General features: G+C 32.4%; 1 protein-coding gene across 3 annotated transcripts in view; it reads right to left on the bottom strand.

Annotated features, from left to right (window-relative positions):
• LOC134842087 (rho GTPase-activating protein 6-like) overlaps window positions 1–17,212 on the bottom strand; it is a 61,991-nt gene extending 44,779 nt beyond the window's left edge. The window contains exons 1-3 of one of the 3 annotated variants that reach the window (XM_063858254.1): window positions 17,197–17,212; window positions 14,439–14,662; window positions 12,583–13,374 (exon numbers count right to left, since the gene is read on the bottom strand). In XM_063858254.1, coding sequence (XP_063714324.1) covers window position 12,583 — 1 coding nt within the window. In that variant the 5' untranslated portion in view covers window positions 12,584–13,374; window positions 14,439–14,662; window positions 17,197–17,212. Of the gene's footprint in view, window positions 1–12,582; window positions 13,375–14,383; window positions 14,917–17,196 lie in introns of those variants that run through there. The other 2 variants (XM_063858255.1, XM_063858256.1) reach the window with 2 other exon arrangements.
• Window positions 17,213–17,574: the final 362 nt, after the last annotated feature.

Below are 17,574 nucleotides of genomic sequence, written 5' to 3'. Positions count from 1 at the left end.
AATTTGGCTTCAGAAAGTAAAGAAGCGCTATACTTCAAATGCTAAGTGTCCTCGACGATATCTACCGGAGTATGAGAGTAAAAAATAATGATAGTGTCCATGCGTTGTTTCTCGACTTCGAGAAAGCATTCGATAAAGTAAATCATCACGTGTTACTAGCTAAATTGTGGAAATTGGAGATACGAGGCAAGCTCTTCTCAGTGATACAAAGCTATCTTTCGAACAGAAAATAATTTGTTGTGGTGGACGGTGTATGTTCTTCAACGTTAGAAGTAACGAGTGGGGTACCCCAAGGTTCCCTGCTAGGCCCACTGCTGTTTATAATCTTCATTAACGATATCCCTGCGTCAGTGGAAAATGGTTTCACATCACTGTTCGCTGACCACGTTGAAATAAGCTACATAAACTCAAGCGCTACAGATATCCAACTGGACTTGAAAAATCTTCACGATTGGGCAGTCTCAAACAGCATGAAGTTCAGCTCCACCAAGTGCAATACTATCACATTTAAAGGAGTGCCGCTGATTTCAACGCCGCAGAAGATTGCAGATTTTAACATTTCCTCGAATGACAGTGAAAAATACCTTGGCATTATTATCACAGAAAGACTTTCCTGGACAGAACACATCTGGAGAAAGATCACAAGGAGAAAGATGCCTTAAAGCAAACAGGGCGTTTTTATGATCATGAGATCATGCGCAAATGAACCTCCTCTCGAATCCAAACTGAAAGCAATGCAAACAATGGTTATCCCGATCCTTACCTACGCTTCACAAGTATGGTACCTCACAAAGACAGATATGAAGTTGCTTGAATCTGTGCAGCGACGCTGCACAAGATGGATAGCAGGGACGCTGCACAAGATGGATAGCAGGTAGCTCGATGGGTTACAAAGAAAGATTGATAAAACTGAATCTTCTACCAATAACTCTTTACATTCAAATGCACGATCTTCTCCTGCTATCAAATATTCTTAATGGTAATTTTGATTACGGTTGTTCGAAATTTATAACGTATGCAAACCAGCTATCCACCCGTGGTTCCGAGAGAGTCTGTTTCAAGTTTCCACAACACATGGGATCAGAAGCAAATTTTCAGTTTTGCACGCCGAAATTGGTAAACATGCTTCCTGAAAGTCTGCAGTTTTTTGAAACGCGAGGACTGAAGCAGAGACTTTCAAACTTTTTCTACAACTACTTTATTGCTTTCTACGAAGAAGAAAGACCATGCACCTGGATCGTAGCTTGTAAATATTCGAACTGTAGAAACATAGACTTCACTTATCTGAACTATTTAACTTAAACGTTCTTTTTTTGTTTATACGGGCTTTTGAAGCCCCTCAGATTTTTGAAATCTGTAAAATCTTTTATTGTTATAATTATTATTATAAATATCTTCCGACAGACTAGCAGCCTGTGATAGATACTCTGCGACTTTCAGAAACATAATTGTGTCTCTGAAAGACCACTAATGCTCTTAAAAACAAGTTGTACTAACAAAACAACTTCAAGAAGCATTCGGTTTTAACGTTCTCGCATGCACTCTGCTTTCAAGACAAAAAAGCTAAAAATGACGACATAGTTCATTAAAAAAAATTATTTCTAAGACTTAAACAAACTTTGATTAAACTACAGGGGCTCTGTTTGAAAGTTTTTTTAATTGGACATAAAGCCAAAATGTTGGACATAAAGCCAACATAAAGCCAAAATCGCGGTGGGGAAGGATTTTATCAAACTTCCAAAACAAAAAATTTACCCAGCCGAGACTGGAACCTGGGATATTTGCGTTAAGAGCCGGCGCGGTACCACTGGACTAACCCTACCAGCTAAACTACACTAATTCAACTTCACTACATTCCGTCATAAAACAAATCATTCCGTTCCAATGGCTCCTAAAGTGAAAGGCACTAAAAAAGCAAGTGTCAATTGTGACAAATTTCGTTTTTTGGTAATGCAAGAAAGCGATTGCAGCTCTTAATGTTTTGACAAGTGACAGCTGCAAATCCAATTACCACTCGGTGTGCCAAAATATCAGTTCCGAAAAATTACAAATCCTACAATCAATTCCATCTGCCCATTGGTTTTGTCAAAACTGTGATGAAATTGCTATGTCTTTAGTCGCGAATATCCACGTTCTGACACAAAGACAAAATAAACTCGAGGCTAAGATTGAAGAACTTTCACAGAAAAAGTAATCAAAAGTAGAAACACTCTCTCGGCAACTTGATGCAAAACTTGAAAAAATCAACCAAAGGGTTGATGAATTACCAAAAAACGAACGCACGCGAATGTCATACGCGGCAGCAACACAAGCAGGAACAAACTCGAATAACAAGATTCAAGATCAACAGTATCGTTTTGAAGTGAGAATGCGAGGGCTCTGTTTGAAAGTTTTTTTATTTGGACATAAAGCCAAAATTTTTTATTCTGAGCTTCAATAAAATCTCATTTTATCTGGGTGCAAAAATTGATGAAATAGAGAAATAATTGCCGAAATTTTGCGTAATTGTTTACAAACTACCTAAAAACATGGCATTTTTTTCATGATAATTCAGATTTATTTTTACAAAAATACGACTCGGTGAGACAGAACAACTTGAATAATTACAATTTCTGAAACTCCGATTGAAACTGCTTTGCAAAAGTTGCCATTTCAGCGAAAATTTTGTAACTCGAGACAAAAATCGAATTCACAGATAGCAGATAATTCTGAAAAATGTACTGAAAAATGTACAAAAAGGGTTATTATATATCAAACGTCTGAATAGAAAAATATATTTGGGTTCTTTTTATTTGTAATAATAGTCTAGAAGGCTCGGAAACTTTAATGTGACTTTTCATTGAATTCCGCAAGTTCTAACTGCAAATCAAATTAATGGATTCTTAACGGATCACAGGAAGCCTTATGACCTTTGATCGAGCTATAAAAAGTTTTGATGGAGTCATCGGTAGTTGAAAATACGTGATTTTAGATTCAACATAAAATAATTTCCTTTTTACTATAAAAATTGATAGAAAAATCCGTGGTTGTGATTGTCCTGCATTGAAAAATTGTTGAATAATTCGACGGTAGAATATAACGGTCATAAATGCTTTCAAGGTTTTTACGCATTGTTTGCAGTGTCTTGAAATAAATTCTTTGATGAAGCGAAATGTGACTGAGTGAATCTGCAATAGAACAGAGTAAAAATTCAAGTCTCTTAAATCAACTTGTTCGTTAAAAATAAAAAAAAGATGAGGCCATGCAGAACACAATTTTCTCAATCAAAATTTCGAAATGTGAGATAGCAAAAAAATGAATCATAGCATTGAATTGAAAAGATTGTTTTTAAAATGAGTCAAAACTAAGCTAAATTCGTCCAAAAAAATTGAAATCAGAAGCCGCAGTTTTCAATAGCTTGCTGTTTTTTTATTCAATTTTTAAAATTGCGGCTGAGCAAATCCGGGTCTAGGACAACAAGCCGACGTGACTTCAAGCCGAAGAGACTTCAGGCCGAAATTGAAACTTTACAAGCACCTGAAATCGCTATATTTTTTCATCAAAAACAAGTTGCTTTTCAAAAATTTAGGCCAGTGTAGTCCATAATAAGCATTATTCATGACAATGAATCACTTAGGATTGGCATCCATTAATAATATCAGCCGGTTTTGAAATGCACAAATTACAAGCAAGAAAATTGCCGTCAAACGTTTTTTTAATGTTGAACTTTCGTAAACATCACATTTGGAGGATAGTTTTATGAAAATGCCTGTAACTACTGAAGAAAGATCATGAAAATAGAAAATTCTTTAGAAAAGTTTGGAAATAATTCAAATTTTATGACTTAATGAGAAAATTTTTGGCTTGAAGTCCCTAACTTTACGTTTCGGCTTGAAGTCTGGCCGGCTTGATGTCTGGCACCCAGCAAATCCTTGTTAAACTTAAAGTAATTGAACCATTATAGATACTCTGTCATTATTCAACTGGGATGACGGCACTCTGCGACTTGCAGAAACAAAATAATATTTCTGAAAAACTACTCCAACTCTGAAAAACGAATACAAGTTTAAGAAAAAACAGTATGTTCTAACTATCTTGCCCACGTTTTTAACGGACAAACAAAAGATAAAGTTGTCAGAAAAACCAAAAATTAAAATCTTTGAAGTAAACTAAGGAGGCGTTTGGCAATTTCTCAACGGATTTTTCACCAAAATGTCTATTTTGAGCATCAAAATAATAGAAATTATCTTTAAGAAAAGGTGAGAGAATTGAAAATATTTTCGTCAAAAAACTGCGTAATTGTTCAAAATTATTAACAATACTTGACAATTCAACCCTCATATTTAGAATACCTTCAAATTTAGATACCATTTAGTTGTGACAAAGAACAATTGAAGCACTGTAATTCCTTCAGTACCGTAAGTAGGGACAAAAACATTACTGATAACGTAAAAACTGTATAATGCAAGGCAAACTTAGAGCCCACGCAAAACAAATTTTTGTGAAACGTGTGCTACAGCTGTTAAATGTAAACTATTGAAAGTCTGAGTAGATCTTTCTTTTTTTTGCTCCGACTTTCGAAGAAAGCAAAGAAAAATGCTAGATGTGATTTTAATTAATCAGACTACTTCTGAAAATGTATTCCCTGCGGAAAACTCAGCTTAAAACTCAGCTTAAAAACAAAGTTTGTCAATAATTCATTAATTAAAAATTATTGGAGACCAGTTGATGAACAGTCGGCATTGGCCTGATACTAACAGTATTGTTAATTCTAGAGGGCTGATGGCAAAGTTTATTTGAGTTAAAACTGCATTCCGCAAGTTCTTATTGCAAATCAATTTCTTGAATCGCGCAGGCACAATTTGTAGTACTACGTTGGCAACACTTATGTACATCGGACAAAATGCTTGCTAGTAATAAAGGGTGCTTTCTGATTTTTATCATAGAGAGTGAATCTAAAATTTGCTGGAAAACAATCTTTTAGAAGAGAACTTGAGTATGAGTTTTTCTACAAGTTGCCATTAGACCAGATATTTTTTATGGATTGGATTTGCGATGTTTTGGTTGAGAAAGGTTAGTGTTTTTAGATAGAAATGTTGAGGTGGTTTCAGAAAAAATTGTTGGAATGAATCTCAGTAGTTTTCATCCTCTGTGAATACTTTTTGCGAAAATCTCTCAATTTGTCGTAGCAAATGAGAGGTTAGTTTTTAGCTTCGTTATCTCTCGTGATAGTCATTTGTAAGTTCATATTTTACGAGTAGAGTCGTCGTTCGTACGTTCGTATTTCACGAGAAAGATCAATTTTATTCCCAAAACTTTAGACGTTATACGAGATATTCTAGGTGTTTCAAGCATTGGTTTCTATTCATTTTATAAAGGGTTTTAGGCAGATTGATTTTATGGTGGCGGCGACGTCACGCTTTGTGAGCACAATGAATTCTATGTTTCTGTTTCAACATGAAATCAGAACAGTAGACAAAGAAAAAAGGCCAAGAAATAGCCCGTCAAAATCCATTGCTTATTATATCAAGGTAAAGATAAGGAATAAAATCTTGAGCCAGAACTGTTCATCGTATCAAAAAAGTTCATAGTTTGCTTAGAGAAAAAAAACACGATGAAGTAAAAAACAATTACTACTTGAATCAATCCATTCCTAATAAGAATAAAGCAGTCTCAATGAAGCATTATCAGATAGTTCAGGAGTATATAAGTTTATCTACAAAAAGTTTTTTGTTTGGGGTGATATTTTGCGAAGCAACATGGTAGAAACCCCAATTTCGTATATCAACCAGAAAATTAGTATTTGTAGAGGAGTAGAAAAAAAGAAGCATTGCAGAAGCTTTTTTCGATGATCAATTTTCAAAGAGCAGAGAAAACCAAATTATAAAAAAAAGTTGAAAATTGTATTTTGATTGTTAAAACAATTAGGCTAAAATTGTCAAACAAAATGAAATCAGATGTAACAGTTTTAAGTACTTGGGTTTTGTTTTCAGCTGTCTGTTGTTATTATGGTTAATCAAAAAATAGGTAAACTGATTTGTTATGGTTAGAGTTCTCACACCAGTCATCAGTTTATTTTTCGAATAAATTTTATTAATAATTTGCATGAAAATTTGCATGAAAACGTTCCTGCAAAGACGCTTTCAATTATTGATAATTTTTTCAATTGATCGTTTAATTTTTCAATCAAAATGGTATACTGGCAGAAAAACATTACGGTTGCTGCACAAAAGCTTTCAATTTGAGTGCTGTCATTGAGATGAATGACGAAATGTCTCTAGGTTTTGACGCCAAAAAAGAAAAATTGTCTATTTAAAAAAGCTTTTGATTCTCTCCACCAAGCTATATTTATAGATCAATTTTGAACAAAAAATAGGATTTTGAGGAAATCACGGTTGATTATTCAAGATGTTTTTTTTTGAAAAGTATCAAGTTGCTGAAACAAATTGTCGGCTTTGAAATTACACGGGGAGTTTCAAAAATTCATTATTTGGACCCATACTTTTTTCTAGATTTTTTGCATTTACTGCTCTCCTTAAAATCAGCGAAGACCCGGTTTGCCCTCCAAGAACTGAAAATGCTTTTCAAACAATTACATAAATTAAATCTATGAAAAATTACTAATCATACAGGCTTCATACACTTTGCCAACAAAAATTTTCTCTTGTTATGGTATTAGTTTCACCTTACCGTCATGAATAAAGAAAAAAATTTTCTCAACAAAAAGGGCTAATCATACAATTTCCATTTATGGAAACTCTTTGACCAGCTTCTTTTTTATGGTGACAGCAAAAACTTTCTAACTAGTATCGAAGTTGCCCCAAAAAATTAATTTTTTCAATCGCAAACAAATTCAATGTACTCAAACAAACTTTTTAAAAAAATTAGCGTACAAAAACTAATTTTTTGTGAGCATAACGTAATCCTGGATACACAAAAAAAAAATTCCATTGCTCAGGATAATTGTTCTCAAAAAAGCTCAAAACTCATATTTATTTTGTATGCCTTGATGATTTCATGATTAATTGAAAAAATCATTGTTTTCTTTAAAAATGCTTATAAAAATGTTTGCCAAAATTTAAAATTTGGATTTTTTCTCATTATACTATTTGTTTAAGACAAAAAGAAGGCAACTCAGGCCGTTTCCGATGCATTGTAATTGCCAGACGGTCAAACCTTTAGTGACTCTTTTATTAGTAACCAAGTTCTTCGCCACTTGTGTTCGGTTACAGGTACAACCCAAAAATTTTACTAGAAAAAAGTTTTTTTTTAATCAATAATTTTAGTTTATGGTAAAATGCTAGTCATAAAATTTCCATATATAAAAATTATTAATCGTGGACCTTTCGCTGAACTTTCTGTATTTATGGAATGGCATAAAAAGTGTATGATTAGCATTTTTCCATATATGAAAATTGTATGATTAGCATTTTTGATCAACCCAGTCAGACATCATTTTCTGCAGGCGATACGTATACTTCAGTGGTTCGTCTACAATATATCTTCTAAATTTGACAAAAAAAAGCTTCAAAGTGAACTGCTGATTGGTCAGCCAGTACTCAGTTGGCGAAATATCCCTTACCAATGATTCAAATTCAGCTATCAAAATTAATAATTGTGTTTATTGAAATGTATAAAGTTTTTGTTTTGTCTGCGGGTTTTGCACAATTGGTAAAAAAATATCAGGCTCAAAAAAAGATTTTGAGGACTTTTTTTATGCTGAATTTGAACATGTTTCCTTTTTTTTCACAAAATAAAACTTTTAAAACATCTTTCAAGGAGTTTTGAGAAAAAAAATTACCTTAATTCTTTTAACATTAATTTTTGACCAAAAATCTGATTCAATTTGACTTGAGTTTTATGCCTGAAGTTGAAAACTTTTTTTGAAAATTTGTAATCTCCTTACTACCAGTACATTAAATTAAATTGACTTAAATTAAATTAATTTAAATTAACTTAAAACTCTAAGTTGGCCTCGGAAGGATACCACTGAAAAGTTGTTTCCACAATATAGCAATCGAGATACATAGCTTTATTTGATCAAAAATTGTGCTTCTCAAGTTTGTCCCCATCAACTAAAAAATTGAAACAACTTGTACAGTGCTGATTTAATTTATTCGGACAAAATAAATAAAACTTGAATTTTTGAACGCGTTTTTCTCAAGTTGGGTTAAGATTAGACAGAAAACGAAGAGAACAAAATTTGATTAGAATTTCATCCGAATTATTATGATGCAATTTTTTCTCCGAACATTTTAACTAAAATTTTGCCCCAAAAATTGGTCATTTTGGTTTTTTTTCAATTAATCAAAAAAATTTGCTGAAACTACTTTGTTTATTGTTGAACATATCACAAGAAGCCTCTTACACAGCCCAACAAAATTTCAGGAAGGTAAGTTCTCCAAAAATTTGACTAAACTTCTAAATTATTTAAAATTTGATTTTAAGCAAAGATTTTGTTGGATTTTATTTAGTGAAAATCCTTTTTCTTGACTATCGAGCAAAAATATTTTCTCTTATACTAATTTTTGGAGGTTTAAACCTGCTAAAACTTTCATTTCGCTGTATAAAACGCTTCTTGTGATATGTTTTTTTCATCAATTAACAAAGTACTTTTAGCGTAAATTCCTGATTAATTGAAAAAAGTTAAAATGACACATTTTTGGTGTAAAATTTTAATTCAGAATTTCGGAGAAAAAAATGCATCATACTAATTCATATGAAATTCTAAGCAAATTTTGTTCTCTTCACGCTTTTCTAATTTTAACCCATTTGAGAAAAACGTGTTTGAAAATTCAAGTTTTGTTCGTTGTGTCCGGATAATTTAAATCAGCACTGTATTGGTTTTCCACCTCGCGGCTAAAGAGATGCCAATTTGAATTTCAATAAAACACTATTTGAATCTTTTGCCAATAGTACTGGAGAGTCGCATAGGCCGTGTAGCAACCCTGATTTTAATTAGAAAAATATATTTTTTTTCAGTCTCAAGTTTATTAAGCGAGAAAAGTTCAGCAGAGAAAACTCACAATTATTTCCTCTGTAGTTCCGTCGAAAACACAATGCAATTTTGTTTTCAGCATTCATTGATAATACAACAAAAAAATATATATTCGAAAAGACGTGAAAAGATTGTCAGTAAAATTGAAAAGTTTTGGATAACAGATGTCTGCGATGAAAAAAGGTGTTGAAATGAACCAAAGATACCAAGTTTTCCTAGTGTGCAATTTCCGTGGTCAAAATTTTAATACCACGTCAAAGCTTCAATAAAAGAGCTATTATACAAAAAACAATGCCTTAAAATGCTCCATTCAACTCATTCAAGAATTCATTTTTTAATAATCAAACTATCCATTCTTTTTCTTTGAAAAAATTTCTAGATCCTCGCTAATTACAGAATTAAAATCCCAATTGAATTTGTAATGACGTCAAAACTTTCTGAGGGCAGAAAAGTAATTTGTGTAAGTTTATAAAGTAGAAGAAAAAGTAAAATTGTAGAATGGAGCATATGTGAAATAAAATCAATTTTTTGAACAAAAAGTAAAACATAAACTGTCTGTGACCACTTACCGTAAGGATGTAAATTGTTATAGTTTAGAGCAACTTGATGGAAGTTTTTTCAATTATTTTTTTCAAATTACAAAAATCAAAAAACAAACAACAAAAGAGAGAATTTTTTAAACAAATTTGAAATTTTTTGAGAGTGTTTGCTCCAAAAATTCAGTCAAACTTAGTCAAACATAGTGTTTATTGGCGCTGAAATATTCTGTTGGCATGTCAAACAAAAAGATGATCAAAAAACCAGTGAAACCGAAACAAAATTTGTGAAAAATATATGTTAAGAAAGTGAAACTTTCAATGATGAGAACAACACAAGTACAATTTTTGGTTCGTTTTGAGCTAATATATCAGAAGCCTCATTTTACAGTTTTAAATCCAAGCTTTTCAAGTACTCTTTTCTCATAACGAGCAATTGCAATATTTGGCGGAGCAATAAAAAAACAGCCAAAAATTCTAATCAGTTTCGTTAGGTAGGCCACAATTGAAAAAATCTCAGTACTAATTGTTGTTCTCAGCAAAAAAAATAAAATGTGTGTCACAAAATACGGGAGAATTTTTCTAAAAAATAAAAAAATAAAGTTTTTTTCTGAGAAACTTCGTATTTTTTTGTGAAAACTCATATCACATCTATGAAAGAGCCTTTAAGATTTTGTTTTGATAGAAGCAATCTTATTTTTTAATGTTGACGGCATTTGACAAAATGTTGCAAATTAGTAAAATTTGATGTAATTTTGATGCATTTTTAATCTGAATTTATCACAAAAAATTGAAAGTTTTTTTAACAAGTTTGAAGCAAAATTTCTATCCCAAAATTTTTTTATGCCTTCAAAGTTTCAGTTGTATCAGAACAAAAACTTTAAATTTTGAGTTAAAAAGGTATCGAGCAATTAAATTGATATTTTTAATTTTAGATATCGTAGCATAGAAGAGTGTATTTCATAATGAAAAAACTCTTCTTCGCTTGAAATAAATTGTTCAAAATATCAGAAGGCTACCTTTATGTTCCGTATTATAGATTTCTGTATCCCATAATTAATTAGAAAACGTTTCTTTCACTTTAAAATTTTTTAAATAAAAAGCTTTGGAAAATGGAAGAAAGCTACTTTTATGATCCGATATTTTCACGAAGTGCGCACAAACTATGGTGTAGCTTGTAATTTTTTGCCCAGCTTTGACTATTCCAGGATTATAAAACCTAATTTCAAAACATTGTCAGATTTTTGTTTAAAAAAATAACTGATTTTCCACGTTTTTGAGACTGAATGGAACAACAGTTACAACATCATGAATTCTGAAGGTATTTTTTTTGTGATTTTAATATTTGTCTAGCTGTTATTACATCAGGTTCAGCAGGTTTTCAACAGGAGATTAAAAGTAACACATTTTTTGAGGAAAAACTGAAAAAAAAATGCGTTCAATTATCAATTTTTGTCTGTTTTTTAAGTTTTTTCACCACAACAGTGGTGGTCGGAAGACTTTGTGCAACTAACAGAGTTCTTGCCTATCCTGTTGTTTAATTATGAGAGGCTTTCAATGATATGGATTTTTATAACGCTTACGCTTTAAAAATTTTGCTGGCCGTTTATTTATCTACTGATGTTGTGTTGGCTTAGTTGCCAAATCTGTTAGTTTTTTTTAAATCGCACTTTTTTATTTTAACTTTCTTTTAATACTTTGATTTACTCCTGCAATTTGTGTTTTAACTAACATTTACTTCGTATGTTCCCTTATCTCGGTTTAATAATTAATTTGGCTCAAACTATTTTGGCTTTTATTTCATCGGCTCAGTGACCTAATTTTAGGACAACTCATGAAAAACATAGTGTTTAAGCTACCCTATGGATCGCATATATTGCTAAAAAAAATTTTGAGTAGAACTTACAGATCAAAAATTCCTCACTGCAAAAATTTTAAATTTTGTTTTCGGATCTACGGGATTTTACTACAGTTTTATCGGCTCAGTTGCCGCTTGACAAATGTTTCTCTTTATTTTTTTTTAATTTCCTCGATTGTGTTTCTGAACGTATTTGCCGCAATTATAACATCATTCCAGACATTATTTTGACTTTTTTAGAACAAGTTTTTTCGAAATTTTTTCAATCGTTTTGGACTTAGTGGCTTTCTTTTTCTTTCATGTCTGCTAGCTTGCAATGTTATATTTATAAGGTGTCGTAAGGTGTCGCAAGTGTTAAAAAAAAGAACTGTTTATGAGTAAGAGAAACTGTTTAACACAGTCCTAGTGCTGTGAACGACACTATCAGAAGTATTTTTCAATCAGATTGGATGAACATTTATAGAGTCAATTTTAGAACTTTTTCTGAGCAACCGTCCTTCAAAGTTTTGCGTTTTATATTAAGACTATAAACGAGTAAATAGTAAACAAGACTGCTCGTATATCAAGGCAAAGCCCAGAACTTTTCGACTGCTCCTTAACTGGTCTCGAATAGTTTTCATTCAACATTTTTTTCGATCAGCTATTTTCTTTTAACTTCAAATATCAAATGCAAGAGCTAACATATGAGTAGACTTCATGTGACTGTTTATATTGGCCTCAATTGAGTTTGGAACGATTATGAGTGCAGATAAATAGCTACGCATAAATAGTTTGCATATTAAAACTATAAAACTATTAATCCAGCAGCGATGTCATCGGCATTTTAGTCTAGATTTAAGCAATCCAAAAACTTCCGGATCGATGCCTAAACGCTGTCAACTTTTGTTAAACTGGTCTGAATTTGCAAAAAAAACACCCTAGGATTATATATTCGAAAGTCGGAACAATAAGGTGTCAAAAACGGGTCCGTGATTTCAAAAGTTTTGGTCCGTCATTTTTTTTCTAATATTTACGACTACATATTGTGGCATAATAGAGGGCTCTGAAATTATAAAAGATGTGTTGAAAATTGCGAGAAAACGTCCAGTATTTTTGGCAATCAACTTCAAGCAAAGTTCTCTGCGATCAAAAATATCAGTTTATTGACAAACTGAACTAATGACAATGACACTGATGAAAAAATATTAATGATCAAACTAAAGCCGACTTACTTTTCAGCAGTTGAGAGAAGAGTGGTAAAGTTTTTAACTAATTAGAGATTTAACTGTTTATCAACTAAAGCTATGAACATTCAAAGGTCAAAGTTCACGGTCAATAAAATTAATAGCGAAATAATTATCAAACGGACTCTTGTTTCAGTTTTGCATAATAATTTCAATGTAAGTCGTAGATTTTGGGTTCATTCATCGAGATCGTGGGGTATTATTTTAATTTCAGGATCTCTGCTTGAATCAATTTTGCAAAGTTTCACATTCGGCAATAAATGTGTCACCAAATAAAAAGCCTTTTGTCGTGACGCGTCAACGAATGATTTAAGTCGACGTCTATTTAATCTGTTTTGTAAAATAGCAAAAAATAAAGCAAAGTAAGGACCGCTTTGTTTGAAGTTATAACTATTTGTAACAAAACTGATAAAAATACTCCATAAACTGAAGTTTATGAAGAGTTATACCAACTTTGAGAATCCATTGTTGTCAGAATGATGGAATTGGTTTCAAATGTAACTCAAATCACGAAATGTTAAAACGCGAAATGTAAAATTAGGTCCAAAATATGAGTTCTCCTGAAATAAAATGACGGTAACCCGTTAATATAGTTAACATTTACCACTTCCCAGAAATGAGATTGAGGGCACAAAAATAATATGTAACGGTGCTGACGCAAGAAAATTTCAACCCTTCGGTGAAATAAAGGAAAGGTTGGAGATTATAATATTTGATTCACACACCAATTTCAGAGCATGTGTGAAATAAAGAATGTAAGGAACTTATTTGACTTGAAAGCTAAAAATACATCATCGATTCTGAGTTGGTTAAACTCTAATTACATCGCTATTACTCTAAAAAGAGGCGGAGCGTAGATTGAATTTTTGTTCAGGCATCATCACGCAAACTCACTTTAACTGAAAAAGAGGAAAATGCGATCGGATTTCTAGCAAGCGGGTTAGGAGTAAAATATCAAAGGATCGTAACAAGAAAGCTATTCCACCAAATGCGCTAAATTTGTTTTATGCTACTTGGTGTATACCAGAGGAAATGTAATGCAGCTCTATTCATTTTTTTCAGTGCTGAAACGAAACAAATGACGTGTTGATTTTTAATGGAGGAGTTAATTTTTAATGTGTGGAAACAAAAAGAACAGAAGCCTAATTTTTAGTTTTTTCTTATTTGATTTTACGACATTCCAAATAGGTAAGTTTGGAGATGAAGTCGCCAGCTGCACCGAAAATAACCGAAATCTTTATTCAAATTTAGACTAAATTGACTCTAAAAATAAACAACCACTTAAGTCAATTTATGTCACAAAAGACCTTCTGTTTTCAGTATATTGCGTCATCTTCACATAAAAAAATGATGTGCGTTTCTTTTTAGCTTTAGTTGTTAGTTTTTTTGCCGATGAGGAATTAAGAAAAAATAATGCAATCTTTTTTACTTTTGATAATTTTTTTGATAATATTAAAAGAGCGCCTGAAATATAATGGTTGATTTTAAAAATGAGAACTCTGTTTGCTTGAGCTCTTAGCGGACCAGGAAATAAAAATTCGGGCCAGGAAATTTGGGTGTGGATTTAGGGAACGGATTTAGACGTAGGCCCAAATTTGACGTATTAGAACCACGAAGGGTTTTATATTATAACTTATAACACAATGACACTGGTTAAAACTTCGAGGAACACCTAAAACATGGAATGTAAACTAAGTTGTTAACAAGCGCGTAGGCTTTCGAAAAATTTGTTCCATATGAAAGTTGGGAAGAAAACACAAAATTTCAAAGAGAGAATTCAAGAAAGTACCAAAGTATGCATGGATTCACAGGGCCTAAAATATATTCTATAAAGCGTTTCTTACAAATTTCAGCGAAATGGGTTATGGCTGGTTTAAGCGTTAAGAGAACTTCAAAAGAACTCAAGATAGGTTTCAAAGTTAAACCTGCGAAAGTTTAAACAGCAGCGCGTCACACGAGCAGTTAAACGCATATAACATGGTATGTAAGATGGTTGTATGCAAGGTAAACTTTTCAAATACCGACTCTAGCTAGTATAGTATTTGATTGTAGATTGTAGCACGTCTAACTGAAAGGAAAGGCCTTAGCCAATATAGTACCATGCCAAGCAAAAAGGAGTCAACTCAGAATTCAGTGCTATTTCAATAACAGCACGTATATTTCAGCCTTTTGGCAATCACACAAGTTAGTACGGACGGCGGATTAAGGGAATTTGGCCGGGTGAAAGGGACCGCTAATCTGATATTAGAATATGGGATCGCTCTTGCTTGATTTGAAATCCAACTGCTTCAATCGAAAAACACTACATCAAAAAGCTTCTCACAAGTCATAATTGTACATTAAGCAGACAGGTGTGAAAACAGATTAAGGAGATCATAAATTTTGAGCTCCGCATTATAATATAGCATAAAAAAATTGCAAGCATTTTTCGATATTTTTCACAACAAAAGGTTTAATCAAAAATTGAAATACTTAAATCAAGGTGAATCATTTCGAATATTTAAACCATCGTCTTAATAAACTGACATTTTTTTTGTTCATTAACAAGAAGAAAAAGTAGCTGAAAGGCAAGACGATAACTGGCGGTTATAAACCAGAAACAGATAAAAAATATTCAAGTAAATCAGCAAAACTCGCGGTAATTGCTATATTGACTGATTCTATCAAATAAAAAACTATGCAGGAACATTCCTATTCCTACTACCCATTAAAATTTTGGTCAGTAGCTTTTGATGAACCATTTTATATTCAATGCTTCAATTTCAGCATAAAACTTCTGGGTTCAAAGTTTTATTAAGCTCAGGTTTTTAGGTTTTTGCATCTGGAAATTAATAATTGATACCAAGTGGCCGATTCTAAGATGATTTATCCACAAGGGAAAGGACCAACATATAAGCTGTTCAGCTCTTCTTGGAGAGCCGCTGTTGTGCCCCTTGTTAAGATCTACATGCATGTTTTCCTGGGATTGGTAATGTTGCCTCACCCTCAAGCAATGAGTACGGTTCATGGTGGGCCTCGAACCTCTGACCTCTCTATTGAGAAGCGGAGACGCTACCACTTCATCGCCGTTCCCTGAACCGGCTCTTCAACCAAACTTTGAAGATCCAGTGTAATTTTTATTAGAAACTAGTTTTGATGGGAGTTTGTCATATTACCTGAATCTATTGTTATCCTGAGCTCAAATATGAAAAGATACTTGAGCTGCAATCAATTTGGAAAATTTAGAAAAATTGAAAATTGCTTTGTGACCATCTTAGGGCCATAACGTGCGAAACATTGTGAGATAGCATACGACAATTTTTTCAGCGCCAATTTTAAGAAACGATTTTTTTGTTTTTGTTTTGTTTTGTTGTGCTGTCTTTTTATAATATTTTAATTGTGGTTCTTATAAATGCGTGCTATTATTTAAAAGCACTGGATTTGGAAAGTCCAGAATGTTCCGAACGCATTTCAAGCTATGAGAAAAGTGTGTGCCTTAAAAAATTGTAAAATGGTTAGAAATTTTTTTTCTTTTCTATTTTTTATTTCGAAAACCATCCTCTTTCCAGAAACGTTATGTAAAGTACAAAGCAATATGTTTCGCATACATCATGTTAAAAATTTTACTAAAAATGCTCAACTTTTTTTCCTAATTCCCTCCCCCCCCCCCACACACACACACAAAAAGATTTGTATTGCAATAGCAACGTTTTAATTACACTAAAACACCAAATACCAAATACTAAATAGCAATTTCAAACCATTTTTTTGACGGATTTAATTTCAATTTACGCAATAGCAGCACAAAATAAATCGCGTGATAACTTTCCCAATTTGCCAATTTAGCGATATTCAAACCCCCAATGATCTAGAAAAAATTATCGCAAGTTAATTGCTTTTTTTAAATTTGAGCTCAAAACAACAATACCTTTTGAATGATGGAAAAACAAATAATCCGTCACTTTCTACAAAATAAACGTAAAAAATTTGCAGTTTTTTTGGTTAAAAAAACTAAAAATTGTATCATACGATTATCACATATGGAAAGATGCTAGTCAAAGAATTTTACTTGTTTTAATTAAGAAAATGTATGGGAAAACGTTTGAGAAATAAACGGCAAGAATCATTTTTAATATGTGCCCTGATCCATTGAGCACTAAAATTAAACACGACTGCTCGTACCAGGGCGAAACCCTGATTGTTCCGACTGCTTTTCAATGTCTACTGCTTTTCAAGGTTGTAAAAATCATCCCTCCACACACGATATTAGGTACAAAATGATATATTTCGTTCCTACTATCAAATAAATGTTGACAAATGAGCATCCTTCAACCAATTTTGAACTATTTCTAAGACGGATCAAATTTCCGCTTTAGCGTTATTAGTGTGAAATGGCAATCTTCAAACCCCCATAACTTTACGAAACTTAATCAGAGGTGAAATACCTTTTCAAATTTAAGCTCAGGACAACAATACCTTTCGGATGATAAAAATTTTTTTGTCATAAATGGCTAGTTTAAAAGTCGAAATTTGTCTGGAGAAAAAAAACCAACCCAAGCACAAATATTCCGTTGCTTCCGTTACGAAAGTCGGAATAATTACAAAAAAAGATCAACCGCCAACTTTGGTAAAAGTAAAGAAAGAGAAAAACGAAATCGAAATGATTCGTTTGCTATCATAAAACTCTTTTATTGGCTCGATTTTGGCTCGTGACTTGCCAATTTAGTTTTTGAATTCAAGATGGCGTTTTTCAACAAGAGCTATTTTTTGCGGTTTGTAGGAAAAATAGTTGCTAATAACAGTATTCCCCGACATTTATAAGAAAAAAATTCAATATAACAATACACTACCTTAATTTTTGCGATATTATGAAACAGTTTATACGATCCATTTGTTGAATAATATGTGAATGACCATTCAAACTTCTTCCACATGATATCTTAAAAATATCGATAGTAGGGGATTCTAAAATTAAAAACTGGTCGCTTGTCAAGACTTATT

This window comes from Symsagittifera roscoffensis, chromosome 3 (genome assembly GCF_963678635.1).
Source record: "Symsagittifera roscoffensis chromosome 3, txSymRosc1.1, whole genome shotgun sequence".
In the NCBI taxonomy this organism is placed as follows: Eukaryota; Metazoa; Xenacoelomorpha; order Acoela; family Convolutidae; genus Symsagittifera; species Symsagittifera roscoffensis.
The sequence above is the reverse complement of the archived record's forward strand: the minus strand, read 5'-3'. Positions and strand labels throughout refer to the sequence as shown.